At 41.3% G+C, this 20786-nt stretch overlaps 1 protein-coding gene across 2 annotated transcripts in view; it reads left to right on the top strand.

Moving 5' to 3' along the window:
* Positions 1–20718, top strand: part of CYYR1 (cysteine and tyrosine rich 1) — a 47268-nt gene extending 26550 nt beyond the window's left edge. The window contains exons 3-4 of one of the 2 annotated variants that reach the window (XM_056502286.1): positions 15097–15253; positions 19172–20718. In XM_056502286.1, coding sequence (XP_056358261.1) covers positions 15097–15253; positions 19172–19258 — 244 coding nt within the window. In that variant the 3' untranslated portion in view covers positions 19259–20718. Of the gene's footprint in view, positions 1–15096; positions 15254–19169 lie in introns of both variants that reach the window. The other variant, XM_056502275.1, reaches the window with a different exon arrangement.
* Positions 20719–20786: the final 68 nt, after the last annotated feature.

Here is a 20786-nt window from a genome sequence, read left to right as displayed (position 1 = left end):
AAAACAAAAACAAAGGCCACAGAAGGATTGCTACAGCAGTCTCCAAGGCCAGGGGAAAGGAGAAAAACCCAACTTCTTGCCTAAGCTAACAAAAACCCAAGCTACCTAAGCAACAAAGAAATAGCCACCATCCTCACTGCACCAGGGACACCTGGGGAGGGAGGCTGTGAAAAATCCCAGGCAAGAGCCCCAAGGCTCCCCCCTCCCCCAGACCCACCTCAAAGCTACAGCAACCATTTGTGGGCATAGAGCAGACAGTAAGGGAATAGACAAATCAGCATAAAATCACCCCAAGGCAGCACTGGAGATCCCATGCCACATTTAAACATGTTCAGTCTTAGTGATGAAGTGTTCTGTTGAATCAGGATATTTGCATTCAGCTTGGCCTTTGAGTGTGACTACTCTTTGAAGTTTGAGAAGCACAAGGAGAAATCCTAAACAGCACAGAGAGGACCAATTAATTCTTTCTTTTATTAGTCTCTTTGGTTCTTCAATGTACTTGCTCTTAGATTCTTCTTTTTTACTTTATTTGCCTTATTGTATAATTTGTCTTTTTGCTTCACATCGCTCTGTTCTTTCATTTGCCACTTGCCTTTCCCAGAGTGGGAAAGAATAATTCTACTTTGCACCTCACAAAATTTGCTGTACAGTCCAATTATTCTAGTTGAGTTGGCAGTTCAGACTGGCTTTTCTGTGACACACTTCTGATACCACCAAGAATGCCACTCCTATGTCATGACACCAATCTAAGGGTACTATCTCATCTCCATTGGTCCTATGGGACAAAAATATCTGTACTGAAGTAAATATTTGCTTAAGACAAGAGTATATTCCTATGTTTTCTATGGGACTAGCTGATGGATGCAGTTGCTTCAAAAAAAATAAAATAATTTAAAATTTAAAGAAGTTTGGAATGGAGGCTGCTGATCCCTCTCTCAATCTCTGAGCCCAGATGCAATGTATGAGGCACGATCCCCAGATGTGGTATATCCAGAAACATTTATTAAAAATGTACATAGCTTTTATAATATTTTTACTATCAGGGTAGAATTGCATGAGTCTGGATAGCCAATAGTATAAATGTTCAGATGTCTGCTAACCAAGAATATGTATGATCGATAAATATAAGTGCAACATCAGCTTTTTTCCCTAAGACAAGGGAAAAATTAAAAAAGTGCTTTTTCCCTAAGCACTTGCATAAGAATTTCTTTTTCAAAACTACAATGCTTCTGCTGCTTGTTATATTTTAGAAACCTTGTTACATCTCTCCTGCCTTGATGAATAGTCATTTCTTACTGGAAGCTCTTTTCCCTACACCCAGAGCTTTCCCAAAGCTTTAGTGACTTAGCACTGACTCAGAGAGATGTGAGTCCTTTTGATGTCTGTGTATTGGGTTTTTTCCATACCTGTTTCATCTTAGCTCTGAATTCAGAGCTTTTGCTTGCATTGCACTGCTAGGTCAGTGCAACCAGGCTCCCACTGTCACAGGCAGCCCATAAATGTGCCAAGCTCAATGTTCATAGCTCTTAGTAGCTCACCCCTGCTGCATCTACTGGAAAGCTCTTCCAGAGCCATATTTTTTCTGATCATCAAGAATCTTTTCTTTCGCAAGCTTCTTCTACAAATGCATTAATCCTGCTGATATATTTTAAATTGACCCTTCATTTTGATAGGAAATTGTGAGGTCACATTTTTCATCCCTTTAAGTGATGGATTTGGACTGTGTTTGTTTTGGGGAGCTGCTGTATGGCAGAGTATACATCCATTGTATGTATCCATGTGATTCTTGGGGTGTCCTGTGCAGGGCCAGGAGTTGGACTTGATGATCCTGATGGATCCTTTCCAACTCATCACATTCTGTGATTCCTTGATTCCCATTCACTGTATTAGTTAACTGTGTACATTGGAGTATATTTCTTGATTCAAAAATTTAACTCTTGTTTAGTGAGTGGGGTATGTATTTGCACATACATAAAAGAATAAGAATTGTCTGTTTTCCTGGGTAAATATTTCTTTGTGTTACTTGACTGTGCTGTGACCTGTCTGCTCTTTCCAACAGTTGCATATGTGTCTGAAGTTATTGTAATGGACTGTGATCCTTGGGGGAAAAAATTGGCCATCTTGAGCATATATCTTAATGCAAACTGTATTAATATGTTGTTTAGTGGTTGTGGATGCTTTTGATGTTTTGAATATTTTGCAGGCCATGTAATGGCATTCAGTCACTTCCTTCATGCTGTTGCAAAATGGTGTCAAGTTTTGATTTGTTACAGGTTGTGACATAACAGCAGGGTTTACCTCAAGGGAAACTTCACAGAATATTGTGTTTACAGATCAGTCTGTGAAAATAGCTCAGGTTGTCACTTTGTCTGGTTTTTCTACCAGAGGTATTTCCATGGATAGGTCTTCTGGCTTGTGGATGCTACTGTTTTTTCCCATGAGAAACATGGAAAAAAGTGCATGGACTTACCAGGGCACACAGGATGGCAAAGGACACCTAAAGGTTGGTTGTGCTTTGGTGTTCCTGGTTGTGTTTAGCTACTGCCAAATGTGATAATCACAGCATGGAAGAGCCTTCTGCCAGGCTTCCTTGTGCTTCAAAAATGAGGGAGCAGAGCATTTCTTTTCAAATAGTCAAGCAAGCATCAAAGTTATTACCTTAGGCAAAACTGGAATGGAGAGGTAACATTTTAATTGCCTGACAGGCAGTGAATTTAGGCTTTTATTCAGCAAAGCACAGTTGTCTGTGATTTCCTTGGGAGTGTGATATTTAAATCTAAGCATATGCTTAAATTTCTTCTGAGGTTTCCAGGCAAGGCTCTTAGGGAAAGCACTTCTCACCTTCCTTGAGTGAGAGGGGAAAAGATATTGTGCTCTGTGCCTATATAAATCAAGGCATGTTATTTGCTGTATCTCATTAGCATAAAAAGCAAGGTCCCCAAAACTGTGAGGAAAGGACCAGGGTGCAGGGGGTGTCTCTCCTGCACAGCTCTGCAGGACTAAGCAGTGTCCCATCTCCTGGGAGAGGGGAGGAAGGGACTGGATCCTCTGTGTTACCTCACTGAGTGGGGTTTCTCCACCTGAGCCATGCAGGTGGATGAGCCAGGCTATCATGCATTTGCAAGGGAGGTTGTTGCTGACTCACCAGTAACTGGCTCTTCTCCAGCCCCCAAAGATCAGCTGAGGTGGAGGAGGTCAAGCCTAGCTCAACATTACTTAATGTGTGTGCACATGTCTTTGCCATGTGGTGACTTCTGCATCCTCAGCATAGCTGCCCTCAGATAAAGCAACTTTCATCATTTTATGGAACCTGCAAGAGCCACAGTGTGTTTCTGTAACTATAGTTTAATTTTCAGGTTTTTTTTAGTTTTCTGACTCATAGTCCTCTTCTCCAGAAGCATAAAATGATTCATATACCCAAGCACTTAACACATTTTCCATTTGTAAATGGCACTTCATGCATCCATAATGAGGGTATTCCAAACCACTAAAACCATAATTTGCTTATGCTACATAATAAGGTTTGAATCCTGCAAAGACTTATGTAAATACTTTCAAGTTCATTGTAGGTTTTTGCAAATGGTGATTTAGAATCAGAATATCCTCTGGCTTAGTCTCAGTGGGTCTTTGTTGCCCTCATAAGCTCTGGCACAGCACCTAGGAAGAGAGAATGGGAAAGAAAAATGGAATTGGTGCAATAAATCTGACAGAAAGAAAAGAATGCAGAAGAGGCTCTTTTATTGCTTTCACAGGGGTAAGATTTAAGTATTAAAGTACATTAGAAAAAGAAAAGAGAATATGAGAAACATTTTTTTTCTTTCAATCTGCTTTAGAATTTCTAAAATTAAACTCTCAGTGTCTTATTATTTTCGTATGAAGATATGGAAAAAATCCCTTTGCTGGGTAATTCAAAGCTCAGATAGATTTATTTAGACTCAAAATATACATTTCTAGCTATCACTGCAGTTTTAAAAAGCTATTGCATGGTTACTCAAACAATGCCATATTTTATGATTTTCTTTTTAAAATGGAATCAAATAATTTATGATATTAGGTTTTTGGTGTCTTAATTCAGACTTTTTCTCCCAGGTCATCCAAGAACCACTCCAGATTATTCAGTGTCAAAAAACTGTCTAAATTGTTTTAATTTGTCTAACACATAGAATTCTAAAAGCAGTCCTAAAATCCTCTGAGTTGAAATTTAATAAAGATGTTTAATTAATGCATTTTTGAGGAATAGAATATATTCTGAGAATCAGGTTACTGAAAAGGTCAAAAAGCATTTCTTTCTGTTCCTTCAGGTAGTATTATTTGCAGGATGCTGTTCATTTTCAGATATTTTATTACTTTGTTTTATTCAATGTTATTTTGACTTTGTTGTTGTGAAAAAAGGATTTTTGGTTACAATTTTCCTCTCCTTTGTTGCATTAAATGGCAAAATTCTCCCCCCTATCTTCCCTCATTCTCCAATAGCTTTAAAAAAAAAATAAAGGAAGACAAGTTAATAAGTTCTGCTTCAGAAATGACTTATAGCTCATTAATGTCAGTGAAAGAGTCCAGCTGAAGCAATGCTAAGAGTTAGGAAAGGACCCTGAATTCCAGTTCCTGCAAAGCTCAGTGCATGCCATGGGTGTTTAGCTTTGCAGAATTGGAAGTGGCTTGGCTCTTTTCAATCAAAGCTGTTTTCCACATGCAGGTGTTGCCACCAGGGAACTGGAAACAGCCCTGACATTACTTCAGCAGGTGGGTCCCTGTGCTCCCTCCCTCACCTGCTGGTCTCACAACATTCCATTAAAATTAATGGAATTAAAATTATTAAACATCATTAAAATGAGCAGGAGCGTTGCTGGTCTTTCCTGAAGGTGCAAGACAAGCTAAAACCTCAAATTTGTTTATATGTTTACTCCTTGGATGCTTTTCCAGTGGTGCTGTGGATAAAAATGGTTTGCATTCCTGGCACTGCTGCACTCAGTGTCTCCTCATCTGTCACAGGACAGTGCTTATTTCAGGGTGAAGCATTTAATGAAAAGTGTGTATTCCTGAAAAGAACCTGCTCTGCATGATCTTAGGTCCCATGCAACTTCTGCATAGATGGTGAGGATATAACCTAAGGTTGCTAGAGGAGCATCTGTGATTGCCCTTGAGAGAAAATTAGGGACTCAAAAAAAATGGGGTGAATGAGCAGGGAGTGTTTCAGGGATAAGTGTCTCTATGATGCTCTTCCACCTCAGTTCAGACTAGAAAGAGCTGCAATTAGTTTTTTAATATATAGTTTTTAATGGTCTGTGGCATTTGCTTGGTGCACACTGTGCACACTGTGGTGTTCATTCCTCTCTCATTTGTCTTGTGCTGTCTCTGCTGGGAGCTGAGAGTGCACTTCCTTGCAATGATTCACCAATATTAATTTAGGGGCTACATTGCATTTAGGCAGAATTTCTATTCTATTCTATTCTATTCTATTCTATTCTATTCTATTCTATTCTATTCTATTCTATTCTATTCTATTCTATTCTATTCATGTTTTAGCAGAAACACAGAAACATGCAATTTTATATGAAGCATGGATGCCAAGTTTGGGGTTTTGCCTTTTTCAAGAGTATTTTAAGACTGAATGCTTGAAACATGGCCTTCTTTGGGAGCCCCTAAAGGAAACCTAGAAAGTCCAAGGTCACAGCCTAGAAGAGCTGCATCTTCTAGAGTTATATCCAGTGGCATTTTGCTTCTCAAGGACAACCCTGTTATGGAAAGGATTTAACTAGCAGGGAAATAATGTGTTTTTACCTCAGTTCACTCAGTCATGCATTTTAGCCAGCAATACATGGTCAGTTGAGTTTGCTATGAGTTAGTGCTACCCCCTGAATGGGCAGGGAAAGATTTTTCCGGTGCTGCTGGTGCTTTGGACTGGCTACCTAGGACAGAGGCTAGACATAGTTAGAGAATAAAGTGGGTATTTATCAAAGGCCTTTAACAGATACATCCTGAGCAGTGCAGAAGTCTCACAGAGGGCTACACCCAGGATGGAGGACAGTCACAAGTTTTTCAGGCAGATATAAGTTTGGTCTGTTTGCATAGCAGGAGTTAATCCCCCAGTTACAGCTTCAGGTAATGAAGTCAGATACCCCCAGTTTGCTCTCTCCAATTTACTTTTGTTTTTACTTTTTGGGCCTGAGGCTGTGATGATGACCTTGGTTCTCATGCCTGTAAGGATTGTTTTGTCTGACCAAACTATGATGAGAGCATACTAACACTCTATGTGAAGTTAGAGTTATATACTAATGCAGTAGAGAATCTGAAAAATATAAAAGCTAAAAACTTAAGGCATCACTGCCCTTTTGAGCCACCTGGCCTCTGTTGTGCTAGCACAAGCACTTCTGTGAAATGCCTGGAGGATGCCCTGTCTGGGGATCAGGTCCCAGCTCTAAACAGCCAAGGAAAGTCTAAATTTTTTCACCCTGCCCCCTAAATGCTATTTTTTTTGTTTGTTTTTATTGTTATTTTTCAGAAACTGCAATAAATAGGTATGATTATCATGTTAGGAGCTGGAGGGTTTTCTAAACAACCATTTAATTCTCTTTCATTGGCTAAGGAGCCAATGAAACTAAGATATTCCAGGTGAAGGACATATGGCAGCAGAGGATGGAAAGCTCTCATCCCTACCAGTGATCTCTTAATGAACCTAGAAATAAAACAACATGCTTTTGAGATCATATTAGTATAGGAGGCCTCCAGGGGCGGATTTAGAAAATTTCCACAAAATACCCACCCCCACACAGGGTGAATACAGTTTTATAAGTTTAGCAAATTAGCATAATTGACAAAAATCACCAATTAGAGACATAAGTGCTGATGCAATTTCCCACCAATTCAACCTTCTATGAATCCTTCCCACTCAGATGGAAACTAAACTTTGTTTATGAAAATGTGTCTCGAAGAGCTGTTTTTCAGCCTTGGTTCCCAGAAAGAACCGAGATGGGATAGGGGGCCTTGTACCCCCTGGGGCTTGGAGCTAAAATAGGTTTTGGTTTTCTACCTAGGGAAAAGGTAGAGAAAGTACTGGGAAAACTAGCCATAGATAGAACAATGGGCTACAGAGTACAAATAAATGTGTAAAGAATACAGAGAATATATAAAAGGAAAAGGCAAAAATCATGTGGCATCACCTGCACCAGCAGCTCGTGCAGCAATGCTTGCAGTAGAGGCTGGATGGCACACAAAAGGCTGTCAAGGAAATGGTTTTATCTGGAGAAAATTAAATACAAGAAGGACCTGCCTTCATTATGCACAACTTTGCAACTGAAGTTGGTTGGAATGGATAGAGAATTCTGAGATAATGAAGACAAGATAGCTTGCTTGTTGAAGCAGCAAGAAAATGAAGAGCATCTCTGAAGATGTCCTGGAGCTTGACAGAGCTCTCTATTGGTTTCCATATCTAGTGTTTACTTCTCCTGTTTATCCCACTGACTTGGAAATCTTGAGGAATTGCTCTTTTTTATTACAGCCATTGTGGTTCTTCCTTTTAAAAAATCAGTTAATCTGTGCATCACTTGCATCCTGTCTTGATGCAAATGTTAGAAGTGTTAAAAGTCCAGTCCCTTTCCCTTAGTGTCTGCACAGTTGTCTCACTGACCAAAAATCAGTCATCTTTGTGCAGAATGTTCCCTGGCACATCAAAATCACATCATGTGTGGCTGTTTTGGGGATTTGTTACAGGCAGGCATCAGATATGCCAAAAGGTGCTGAGCTATCCTTATTTCTGGCAACTGTGACTCTCCAGGTTTGGCTTCAGGCTGGGCAAAAGTCCCATCTAGACACACTCCTGGTAAAACCATGCAGGTTTGGCTGTCTGTAGGTCAGAGGTGTCAGGGTCTAACTGGTAAGATATCCAGAAATCAGATTAGTGACTTAGGCTCCCCCAGCAAGAGCTCCCCAGAAGATGAGCTGCAGTATTCACCTGCACTGGACTCATGGAGTTTGTAGAAGCTGCTATAACTAAAATCAGTGTAGAAAGAGTATGTTAAGAATTACTAGAAATAGTCATTCTCCTAGGTGTCTGTGACAGCTACAGCTGTCTCCAAAACTCTGACCAAATGTAACAGTTCTATACTCAGTAACCCAATGCCAAAAGTGGTCTGTAACCAGGTTTTAATAACTTTTTGATCTTTTTGGAAGCCTACTATGTCATCCTGACATCTCTCATGCTTTGATGCTTACAGGGGTGGAAGTTGAGCAGTAATTTCAGACTCTCCTGTTGCTGTTGATTCAGAAGTATTTTACATGGCAGGGTCAGCCAGCAATGCAAACTGCAATCATAAAGAATAAAAATCCCTAAATTAAAGCAAATGCTGTATTAGATATAGTTGAGCAGTATTCTTCTATTTAAGTGAACATCACGTTGGGCCTTGAATTTGTGAGCACAGCAAGGAACATTTTGGAAAGTGAGAATTGTGTTATGGCTTCTATTTCCTTTCCAGGAAGCATGTAAAGCACATTAAAGAGCAAGGAGAGGTCATGACTGCAGGGAACAGGATGTCTAAGAGGGAAAGGTGGGGCAACAGGAGCTGCTGCAATAAAAGGACAGAGGAGAGCATGAGGGTGAAAAGTGGTAACTGGAAATCTTAATCTGGATATCTTAATCAGAATTTTTTCACGTAAAAGGTAAAAAAGGGAAGGTTTCTTCTTTATTACTTGTATTTCTTCCCTTTTTTAATCTCTTGTTTTAATTCAGTTTTTTGGGGATTTTTTCCCCCATTCCAGCAATGTTCTGAAATTTTGGAAGTTCCAAGACAGGTAGATTCTGTGTTTCAAAGCCAGCATCTGCATGTGTGCACATGTTGGTGTTTGCTTAACCATGATCAGTTAAGAGCACTGCTGTATAGTGAGGATCGTGCCTGCTGTATTGCAGCATGCTCCTCCCAGCTATGTTTCATGCACCATTCCCTCTATCCATAAAATTATTTCTGGGCCAGGCCTGCATTAAGTTGTAAACAGGGTGGAAGTGATGGCATCCTTCTCTCTAACCCCACTGTCTGGGGGTGCAGGAAGATCTCAGGCAGGGAAAGCAGCCTGGGAGCCAGCTGGAGGAAGTTTCTGCTCCCTTTACTGTGGCTTTTCCAAGACTCCTTATTTGAAGCACATTGCAGCTCTGCTGGCAAGAAGTACATCCAGCAGTGTGCTGGAGAGAAGAGCATATTGTTTGGCATTAAGGAAATAAGCATAAAATGTCTACATTTTTTGCAAAAGGCAAATTTTTGAAAAGTCTGTCTGATGATAGCCCAAACCAGAACAAGCTGCAATTACATACCCTGTTAGTTTAAAGATTATATGATATTTCTGTTTATTTTTCAAGTGTGCCACAGTTGTGCTTCAGTGACTCAGCAGCCTTTTAAGAAGCTGTAGAGTTTTCCCTATTGCTCAGGTCTGGCAGTACTGATGGGTAGCATGCCCTTTAACCCTTTGTAAGATTATGTAGCTTATGGAGCAGTCTCAGAGTGGTGATCTGTCCACATGGAGCTGGGGGAGGGAGATCAGGAACTGGGATGACTGCCCACTGTCTTTTAATTTTACAGCACCTGCTTAGGGTATTTTGGTGCTTGAGTCCAGCAGATATAGCATGGTAGAGAGGGAATGGCACAAGAGGAAATTATCTGGAAGGAATGAAACATTAACAAGACACCTTAAATACAACCAAGTAGGAGCAAAAGAAGGAAAATACTGTTCAAGTATACTCTGTACCCAGTTTTAACATAGGATTTATTTAACAGGATTTATTTGCAGAAGCAGTCAATCATGGCCTTCCACCCTGTGGTAAGAAGTGTATTTAAAAGAAGTACTTGATGGAATTATATATAAATACAACTTGCAAAGCAAAGCCTAGAAGGCAAGCCTGGTCCATTTGTGTTGCCACTCTGTAAACTAACAATTTAAAAGAGGAAGCAGCAGCTAGCTTGACTACTTTACTGATTTCTGAGTTGAATGGCTTTTCAGTCCATGTCACCCTGGTGTACCCCTTTTTCCAGGGCTGTATAACTCTGCTGAGAAGGCTGCTGGCTCAGCCATGGGATACCCAGCTGATTCAGTCTCTCCTCCACCAGCTTCTGCTATGGGGTTTTCAAGGTACCCCAGCCAAAATATTCTGGACAGCAAAACCAGTCTCTTAGAGGGTCACTCACGGTGTGGTTTTGTCCTTATGAAAATAAAAGGAGTGGGGAGGGGCAAATGCCCCAGAACAGTCTGCCTGCTCTGGTGGAGCTGGAGAAAATGGCATGTGATTCTGCTGCAGTTCTGTTATTGGTCCAAGTAACCAAGGGGTTTGCCAACTAAATAGAATAAATAGTCCAATATTGCCTCCCTCCAAATCACATTGAGTCTGATTAAACATCCGAAGAATATTTTTTTCCAAACAAGAATGTCTGGATCAGAATACCAAAGATCTTTGATTTTTTTTTTTTGTTTTATGTTATCTCAGAAAGTGAGTTTTAAAAAATCACTTATCACCTTTGTCGTGGTTTGACACTGGCACGATGCTTCTTTTCAAATGCCTTAAAGGGTGAGAAATTAAAGGGCATTTATTAATATTAGCAGTAATATTTCAAAGTATATTGCATGCATTATTATTAATATTATTCTAGAGATGCAGTGTCAGCAAATCATAGATACAGAGAGTTGGCAATAAATTAATTGAAGAACTAATAAAGTACTGGAAATTAGGAAAGATGATGAGATGGAAGAGATCAGCTGAGCGAAGAGAAGTCTGAGAATGGCACATCTTTCTTGCAGTAACATGGTAATGAATATTGTGAAGGCAGAGTGGAAATACTGATCCTCACATGCTTCTAACAGCTTGCCATCCTTGATTAAATTGTTGTAAAATTGCTAACGTTAGCAATTACAGGATGAAAAGACCTTTATATCAATATAAATGCATCTCTGGTGCAGGGCACTGTCCCTTCTACAATGAGAGTCTCTAAATTGATGCAGTATTATAGAGTGAGCTGGGCTTTGGCAAACTGGTGGCTCAAGCTCAGCTGTGCTTGAGCCTGTGTCCTGCAGCAGAGGACAGGAATCCAGGCTCTGAGGCAGAAAATCCCATAAACACCATGTGGTGCATCCAGGGGGAAACAACCCAAGCTCCCAGAGGACTTGGTGGGCTCTGGACTGGCTTTATTCTCAGAAATGAGACTTGGTACTATGGTAAACAGAGCCATAAAATCTTAGTTTCTGACTATTTGGCAGTCAAGAAAAAACAAATCTAATACCGACCTCTCAGAAAACAACAAAAGAGGTTGAGAAAAAGTGCAGTGAGGAGTGGCCAGGGCTACAAGGCATGAAGAAGTCCCAGTAGGCAGAACAGCCAAGAGGGACTGGGTTTCTGCAGGGGAAGAGTTGGCTGCCAGGCATGATTCTAAAGGTCTGTAAAGTCAAGGGCAGTGCAGGAGGAAGGGTGAGCTGGTAGGTGATGAGCTGAGGGTGGTGGGTGAAAACATAATGGTTTTAAACTGACAGAGGGCAGGTTGATTAGATGTTAGGAAAAAATCTTTACTGTGAGGGTGGCAAAGTAATAGAACAAGTTGTCCAGAAGTCCCATCCCTGGAGATGTTCAAGGCCAACTTGGATGGGCTTGGAGCTACCTGGTCTGGTAAAAAACATCCCTGACAATGGCAGACAGGTTGGAGCTAGATGGTCTTTGAGGTCCATTCCAACCTAAACCATTGTGTGACTATATGATTCTTTTGTAATTAAGCTGGGAAACTCTTTGCCACATGAAGCTGTGGGTGCTAAAATTTACCTGAGCTTGGGTCAAGGCTGGACAGGTTTGCAGAAAAGAAATCCATCAAGTAAAAATTAACCAATCTGTCTGGGCCAGAAATGTTAAGCTGGGAATAGATTTCTATTCTTTCAAGTGGGATGTTGCTAAAAACAGGAGGAAAGCTGCTTCTTTAAATATCTGATTTTTATCTTGACAGTGTCTCTTGTCATTTCCACAGCTTTAAAATTACTTTTCCTCTCACAATCTTTACTTTTCCAAGCATTATTTTTCTGTGGCACTCCTTTTCATTGGCTATGTTTCTGTGAAGGACTTTGCATAATATTTTCCTTTAAACTGTTCCATTTCAAAATTTTCCATTTCTTAAAAACTTCCTATTTGCTCTGTGACTCTGTTGTGTAGTTTCTAAGTCTTTTGCTTTACAATGTCCCTTTTCTCTTAGGCACTTTCCCTTGAACAGCTCTAAAACCCACCATATCCCTCTGTGTCTCTTAATGGAAGTCTAAAATATTAATAAGAGAAAGAGAGACAAAGGAAGCAAGCTTCAATAATAGGGCATATTTGCTTATAGGATATTTATTTTCAAAAATTCCATAACAGGGCAAAGAGATACCTTACCATTTCAGAAAAAATACATGCTTATTTTTCTCCAAATAATCTAGTCATAGGCTTTCCACAAAAAGAACAAACATTTCTTTTTGTGCTGTGTGCCCAGAAAAGCTGCTACGTGCCCGTTGTCTTGCCAGGATTTGATGCTGAGAAGATGCAGCCTGATGAGTGGAGGAAATGTGCTCCTGGTTTCACTGGGGCCATTGTGAGGGGCTTTGAGGGCAGGTCTCTGAGTGTAGTGGGTTTAGTGCTGGCCAAATGCCAGTGCACCCACTAGAAATTATTTACTCATTTCCTGCTGTGAGCTATAGATTAGGAGGAAGAGGGCAAGAACAGGCTCAAAAACTTTAAAGGGTATAAAGAACAACAGAGAGGCTTTCTACAGCTGTGTCTTGCCCAAGAAGAGTGCAACCCATTTCTCAGCACAGATGGATGTATGGAATCTGGCTGAGCACTTCTGGAGCAAATGGGATGCCTTTGCCTTCAAAAATAGTGGAGGCAAACTACTTAAACTGTGTTATACAATGGGCATTATTAATCCAGGAATTTTAATTTAGCACTGGGAAGGTAACGTGTGCTGTGTCTTTCATGCTCCTGTGAGTTTTAAGGATGGAGGTTGAGTTTTCCTCAGGGTGCAGCTGGTTGGAAGCACAAGAAACTCTTGTGGTTCTGGGATTTGAGCAGATCAGCCAAGCAGAGGGTACCAGAGATGCAGGAGCTGGGCAGCAGTGAACCATGAACAAAGCAGTGCAGGACTGGAGGCCAGTGGTCAGCAGTGACTGGTGCTGCTGCTGGGAATCCAGCTGGGAGGGGGATTATTTCTGCATAAGGGAGTTCCCTGCAGCTCTGATGCACTGCTTACAGTGCTTCATCCACTGAGTGAGTGTAGCAAAAGCAGTAGCCAATCACTTGTTTGTAAAAGGGGTATCATAGTTTTTTGTGTTATAATTAGAGAATCTTCTGGAATGAAGAGAGTACAGTTTTAAAGTATCTTCTGGATCAAACTATTGTCTCCTATGAGTTTCTCTCAAGGTAGTAGTAATGTTGGTCACATCTTCCAAGAACATCTTTGAAAGGAAAAGACTTCTTTTTTCTTAGGTGGCAGTTTTTGTGGTTGTGTTTCTCAGTTACTCATGGTGCTTAATACAAAGCTCTTGATCTCATCAGTGTTTTGAGCTACTGGTTTTATACCAGGTGTTTGCTGGCATGAGTTAGGCTTTTCTTAATTAGGTCTTCATATATTCTGCAAAATATTAACAGATTTGTTCTCCCTGCACACTCTTCATTCATTGCTACAGAGCAGCAGAAAACAATTTAGCTCTCTGGCAATGTATTTATTACACCACCATATGGTCTCTGTTTGTTTATGCTGTACGATTTTGTGATTGTACTGCAAATCATAACCAAGTTCCTGAATAGCTGGGTCCTAAAAACAAGGTCTTAAATTCACATTTATGTTCCTAAATAGGTCTGGTTTTCAAGTATAAAGTTTTCAAGTATCAAGTCCATCCTGACTCTTGCTGGGGTTTTTGAAGCAAGCAGATTATCAGCATTTTGAAAATTGGGCCTGCCATGTTTTCCCATGCTTCTATGGGAAATCTGAACTATGATTTAGACTCCTCTTAATATTGGTGGTATTGCAGTGTCTGTTGTATTCTCCACATTGCAATAATTCCTAATGAGGCTTATTCATGCTGACAAGCTATCAATTTGGATTGATTAAAATGTTCAGCAGAAAGGTTGCCAGCAAGGTTGCAATTTGAAGTCTTTGCTGAAAGATGAAGAGATGCACAGAGTAAGAATATTTCTGTCAAGTCACTGGGCTATTTTCATGAAAGGGTAGGCTAGAAATACCATCTTTCATATAACATATGCTTGACTGCCTGTAGCTGACAACAAACCTGAGGGAAGTAGGGCTCATCAAAAAGGCTGATTTTGCTCTCAGGATTATTGGAAGCTCTTCAGAGTCTCTTAGTGAGTTTTTTCAAGGTTTTTCTCCAATGTGTGAGTGCTATAAGGCTTTTTTTCCTTTCTCTATATTAAAATGTCAAGGAAAGTCTGATTCATTATTTCAGGAGCTGTGTTAAATTCCTTCCTCTGGACCATTTTAAAATAAATTGTTTAAGCCTCAAATATGTGTGCTGGCTGAAGCAGCAGATGTGTGAAAGGGTGGGTGTTGCTTTGCTTTATGCCACTCATCCTTGAGAAGAGGATGCTGTCCTTAATCTCTGGGCTCAGAAGCACAGGAGAAGGACTTTTTGACCTAGAATAAAACAATGGCAATATTCTGTGAAAGTACATCATGCACATAGATGAAATATATTGCTGGGGATAATTTAGGCTTTCTTTTTAAAAGAAAATCATACCAATGCCTTTCAGAGGAAAAAAGATCTTATGTGATGAGGAGAAAGGGAAGGAATTATTCCTCATAATGTTTAAAAGTAGATAAATTCAGATGGCCCTGGAATGGGAGGATGTAATATATGGTAAATAAACAGAGTGATCTGGCACAATTGCAAAGGTGACTTTGAAAGAATTTCTTGTTTTTGTTTCAGATGTCTTTCACTTTTATCAATTCACATGCCTTGATGGATCAGAATTTGAGGTATTTTCAGTAATTAATGCGCATTTTTTCTCACATAGGGGCTGCTCTTGAGGAAACAATTTTGCTTTGTGAACCTGATGTGTCTGAGCCTGACTGCATGTTTCCATTCCCCTTGCAGGGGCACAGCAATAGCTGGCATTGTTTTTGGCATAGTGTTCATAATGGGAGTGATTGCTGGGATTGCCATCTGCATCTGCATGTGCATGAAGAGCAGCCGTGGCACTCGAGTGGGGGTCATCAGAGCCACGCACATCAACGCCATCAACACGTACCCGGTGAGCAGCAAAGGCACAGCCCTGCAAGGGTGCCTGTGGTCGTGGCAGGAGGGTTATCCTTGCATAGTTACAGCTCCACAGTGTCATGGTCTGGTTAATAAATTCTTAGAAATGTCTCTGCCCAAATTAAGATGCAAACGAGACAATATCCAGTGACAATAATATGGGGTTTGTTTGATATGAGAGAGAGAGAGAGAGAAAGAAATAGAAAATAGGTGGGGGGACAGAAAGGTGGGTGACAGAGACAGAATAAGGAAAATATCACCGCTCCATGGATGCCAACAATGTTCCACTGATCCTCTCCAGCTGGATTTCTTGGTGCTGAAGGTCCCCCTGAAAGCACAGAACCTGATGGGTTAATATACTCTCAGGTAGGAAAACCTAGGCACCTCCCTTAGGGGGAGAGAGAGTTTTCCATTGTGTCTTACAGCAGACTCTGGGTTTGTTGTGTCACGTGATTCCTGTGGAATCACTCAGGAATTATTCTGGGGAGCACTTTGGGGGACCTTTGATGGATTATGGCACTGCTTCAGCTGCCTCTCACGTGAATGTCCCACAGATGTGCCTGTGGTGATGGGGGTTTCACAGCTGGGCTGGTTTGTGTGAGGGAGGATGGGTGTTCACTGCTTCTGACCAGAGGTTACACCCTAAACCTCCTCCCCTTCCTCATTTCAGAGGGTGATTAAACCTGGCCTCTGTGGGCTGTGGTCTCCCCCACCCCAAACCCAGCCAAGGAAGAATCTCTGCTGTGTTTGGCTTTGTTGTGGATACATCCCTCTCCCTCAGCCATGTTCATTTTTCCCTAGGCCAGAGATGATTGAGCAACAGCACCTTATCTAGATGGTTTAACTTACAGTCCAAATTTCCAGTCAGGTATCTTCAGGGAGGCTTCTTTATACAGTTTTTGTTATAATGGGCAAAACTCTTTTATATCAGTGTTTGAGGCATGAACTATTTCAGTCTCTGACACACAGTAAATGGGAAATGTGACTGCAGCAGGAGGCTCTTCTCAGTCTGAAGAGGAACAGCACAGCTCCTGCTGAGAAAGGCAGGACAGCTCAGTGTGCAGTGTCTGGCAGGGCAGCTCTGCCTGGGAGGGTTTGTTCAGCTGCTGAGCAGGCTAAGGAGATGTGGGCAGGTGACACACTTCACAGATGGGTGGCTCATGCTGCCTGCAGGAGCATCAAGTCCTTGCTAAGGGCAGTGCTGCATTGCACAGGACAAAACATCTCCCTGTGCCAGAAGCTCTCTGGCAATAGATCAGTTGTGCTTCTCTAGTTTCTGATTTTTATATTTGTCCTTGTTCACATGCAGCCAGCTCCTTCACATTGTCCAATATAATGGGGGCCAGGCATATCACAGAGGGGGAGAACCTGGACAATGAAGTCTGTAGACCATAGTTCAGAGGCTTTGGGTGGTGATGTGGAGTCTACTGCAACCTGAGCTGACTGGTTTTTGCCCAGGGCTCACAAACACTGCTGGGTGCTGCAGGATCCCAGGTGACTTCTACAAAAGCACATGGGCATCTCTGAAAGTGTTCTGTACTGCATGTCCCAGGAGAGACTGCTAGCTAGGATGCAGTGCTCAATCTCTGCATCCACCTGGCACCATGCCTGAACTGGAACTTGGACTACAAATCTGGACAATGGTTATGAAATCTTAGAATGCCTTGGGTTGGAAATGGTTAGAGATCATCTAGTTCTAATCCCCCAGTCCCAGGTGAGGACATGGTGCTGAGGTACCTGTTTGTGTCCTGGTCAAAGTTAGCCAAGTGTTGGATGTGCTAAATGAAGGCTTGTCTGTGAGTTAAAATTGTTTTGATGTATTTTTTTCTAGGTGCAGGCAGCAGCAGGAAGGCACAGGGTCTAAACCAGAGGTGTCACAGGGTCTGCAGCATCCCAAGGGACAGTAGGCACCCCTTGTGCCTCTGGGGCAGTGCAGTTGTGTCCAAAATGAGTGTGAGCTGGTACATAGGGCTGGGCATGAGCCAGCTTGGTGTAGAGCCACCCACTGCACCACATTTGTCAACTTGCACTGCTCTAGGAGCACAAAGGAGGTGGCACCAAGCCAGCTGGGGTCTGCAAGGCACATTTGCCTCGATTCCACGTCTACCATGTGGAATTGGCCACACTGTTGAAGAGCAGACCCTGGATGCAGCATAATGGTGTCTATACAATTCATTGACATTGTTAATTAGAAATCCAGGAGCAATTGCCTTGGGATAACTTTGGGAGTGCATTGTAATAAAATGCAAAGGTGTTCCATGCATGAAGTCTTGTCATCCCACCCTTAGAGATGCTCTGCTTTTATATTGCCTCCTGTTGCAAAGGTAGCAGCAAACTTCAGGTGCATTATGTATACTTATAGGCAAGCTATGCAATACTTTTTATGTATTCCTTTATCATACCAGTCCTAATGCCTGTTTTCTGCCTCACACCATTACATTCCAGTTAGACTGAAAGCATTTGTAATCATCCTTATCATTTCAACATGATTTTGCATACAGAGATGAGTATGAAAGAAAATGGCAATATTCTGAACCATGAATTGCAGAAGAGCTACTTCAAAAATGAATAGTTGCTGCAAGCTGTAAAAACAAGAGCAAAATGAAAACTCCAGGGCTGTAACCTTTTCCTCACAAACTCTGCTCCTGCAATGACTCACCCTTATCTCTCAGTCTCTAGGCAGTTTGACTCTACACCTCATGGCCTCTACTGCAAACATCAGTTTGAGCAGTTCTTCATCTCAGCAGCAGCAGCAGGTTTTGGAGGATGGGGAAGCTTGGAAATGTTTTCTGTGTTCCCTGCTGTCATGAACACTTCTGGAATAATGACTGACCTGGTTTGGCTGCATGGCTTGTGGCCAGCACTGTCCCTGCCATTACCTGTTTTGGACAGGAACAGCAAGTGTGAGGATGCTCTTCCTTCTGCCTCTGCCACAAGTGTTCAAGAGAGCAGGGCATGCTTTTCATGGCACTCTGGGATTTGAGTCTCTTCCCCCCATCACAAACATCCTGGGTTTCTCTTTCCACTCTATGCTAGTTCTGTTTCATTGCCAGTCTGCCTGAGACATCTACAGAGGGGACAGGAGAGGATCTGTGGTGACATAAATGGAGACATGAACAGACTCTGGACCTTAAAATTTGTAGACCCTAGTCTAATTGGATGTTGATACAGAGCCTTTAGTCCTTACCATGTTATCATTCTGCATCATTCACTGTTTTTTTTAGTCAGTGAATGAATCCTTGTTCTTTAAAGTTATTAGAAGTAATTGAGAAGAAGTTTTCAGCTACTTCTGAATATTTTTGTTGGCTCCTAAATGCCTAACCCAAAGTTTATAAATGCTGGGCTCTCCTCAGATGTCCCCATTAGTGTTATCAAGGTGAAAGCTTTGTTTTCCCTCAGCCCAAGCTGTGCTGAGATGTCTGGCATTTGCCCTGGGAGGTGTGATGCTGCTATGTTTGCCATGGTGTGGCACATCACACACCTGGAGACCCAGAGGGTGTGTGAGGGGTCTGTGGAGATCAAGAACCCTGCCTGCCATCATTTTGACATGACATAAATCCCTGTTGCTGCTGAAGGAAGTGGAAGGGAATGGATCTGATAAACTCAGCCTTTCTCCCATGAAAGTGTTTAGCTCTGCCACATTTGCCTGGTATCATCTGCCATGCAGTCACTCCAACACTTACCAGCACAGCCTGTTGGTAGGCACACAGCTAAGGAGTGAAGGAAAGGGCAATAAACAGTGACTCACACTGATATAAGTTGATTGTGTAATGGCAGCCTGGAAAAAAATGAATGCATTGCCAGCAGGTTTTATATCAGTTGCATGCAAGTCTGGGTATCAGCAAGAAAATACTTGAAGGTTGCATGTGAAAAACAGTTTTTTGACTCTGTGTTCTTTTTTCTCTCATTTCAGTGGCTCCACCAGCATACAGTTATGAATATGGAATGGAGTACCCAGCTGACCTACCTCCACCTTATACTCCAACCCCACAGACTGTAATACAGTATCCCCCACCCCCTCCATACCCTGGATATTCAGGGAAATAATTCACTTGGCTTTACATGGATGCTGACTGTCTCTTGAAACAGCCAGCACTGTTGGGACAATGCTATTGGCTCAGGGACAACAGGGTTGGGTTTTGCATCAACACATGTGGCCAGGTGTTGAAATAAACTGTGGAGATTTTCAAGACTCAGGATGAATAAAAATACTGTCCACTCTGGACCATCATGTTTCATGATTAAACGACATGTGACCAAAGAAACAGCTCCTGTAAGCTGGTGTCTGATGAGAAGTGCTCAACAGCAGTTCTTATCTTCACCTGCAGCACATGGGAGTGGGGCTGTTCCCATGTAGGAATGTGCAAGTGGTTCCACAAACTGTTTCAAAAGCACAAAAGGCAGCTGCTGGGGCTTATTCTGGGGGAAAGTGTCATTGTCTTGAGATAACCACTATGCCTTTGAAATGAGGGGAATAAGAAAGAACAAGGAATATTGCAACTCTTCCATTTTTACTTCCACCTGATAATGCCCAATGATCACTGTGCATATTGGTCTGATAAGCATGTTACAAGGAGAAGTGCTGTTAGAGTTTTCTATAATTAAAAAAAGATGGGTATTATTTTTGGCCAAGTGCATATTTTTTAAGTGCCTCTTTTTAAGCATTTTGTGACTAGTTTATGAACTGAAATGTTAACATAAGGAGAATTTTTGTATGTGAAATACACTAATTTATAACTGATTTACTTTTACCTGGACTTAAAAGATCTATACATTGGAAATATGTTTAAATGCCTTTTATATCAGCAAATCATATTTTGATTTTAGTATAAAATACAGAATCAGCAAAACTCAGAAATGTGAGAAAAAATGCAAAACAATTTGACTTCAGTTCAATTGCATTAAGCCAGGGGTTTTAAATCATATTATTTACCAGTAATGAGGATATTCAGCCTTAGCAAAGAATGAGGGTAGAGACTGTGAGCATATGATTACTTCTGAATGTTTTTTGGGCATTTTATTACCCTAGGTCACCAAGTAATACTTTTTACATTTGTCAAGCATGTTGTTCAAACCTACTTATTCTCTACTATATGCAGTCCAGATCTTTATGATTTAAAATGTTCCATGTACTTATGAAGATAACTGTGATTCTGCAGCAGCTATTTGACTTCAGAATAGTGTATCCCATTACCTAAAGTATCTTAAGACTTCTATTTTTCTCAGGTTTATATGCAAACCACAAAGAGTGGGTCTCTTCAAGAATTTAAAACTGCTGAATGCTCTTAGTTTGAGTAGGGTATCTAAGCAGTTTGAGAATGTTACAGTTGTGGCATCAACTTCAGGTTACTTCAGGTTCACTGAGATCAGAATGCATTTAAATGTTTTCCAGTACAGCCTTTCTCTTCTTTTCAAGTGTATCCATGTAGTAATAAATAAAAAAGCAGTTTGCAAAAAGGAGATACTGTATCTCAGTAAAATCAACCTCTCATAATCTCCTAAATCTGGTGTTTTTGGTATTCAGTCCT

Source organism: Oenanthe melanoleuca, chromosome 1, assembly GCF_029582105.1.
Source record: "Oenanthe melanoleuca isolate GR-GAL-2019-014 chromosome 1, OMel1.0, whole genome shotgun sequence".
Taxonomy (NCBI): domain Eukaryota; kingdom Metazoa; phylum Chordata; class Aves; order Passeriformes; family Muscicapidae; genus Oenanthe; species Oenanthe melanoleuca.
The sequence above is the reverse complement of the archived record's forward strand: the minus strand, read 5'-3'. Positions and strand labels throughout refer to the sequence as shown.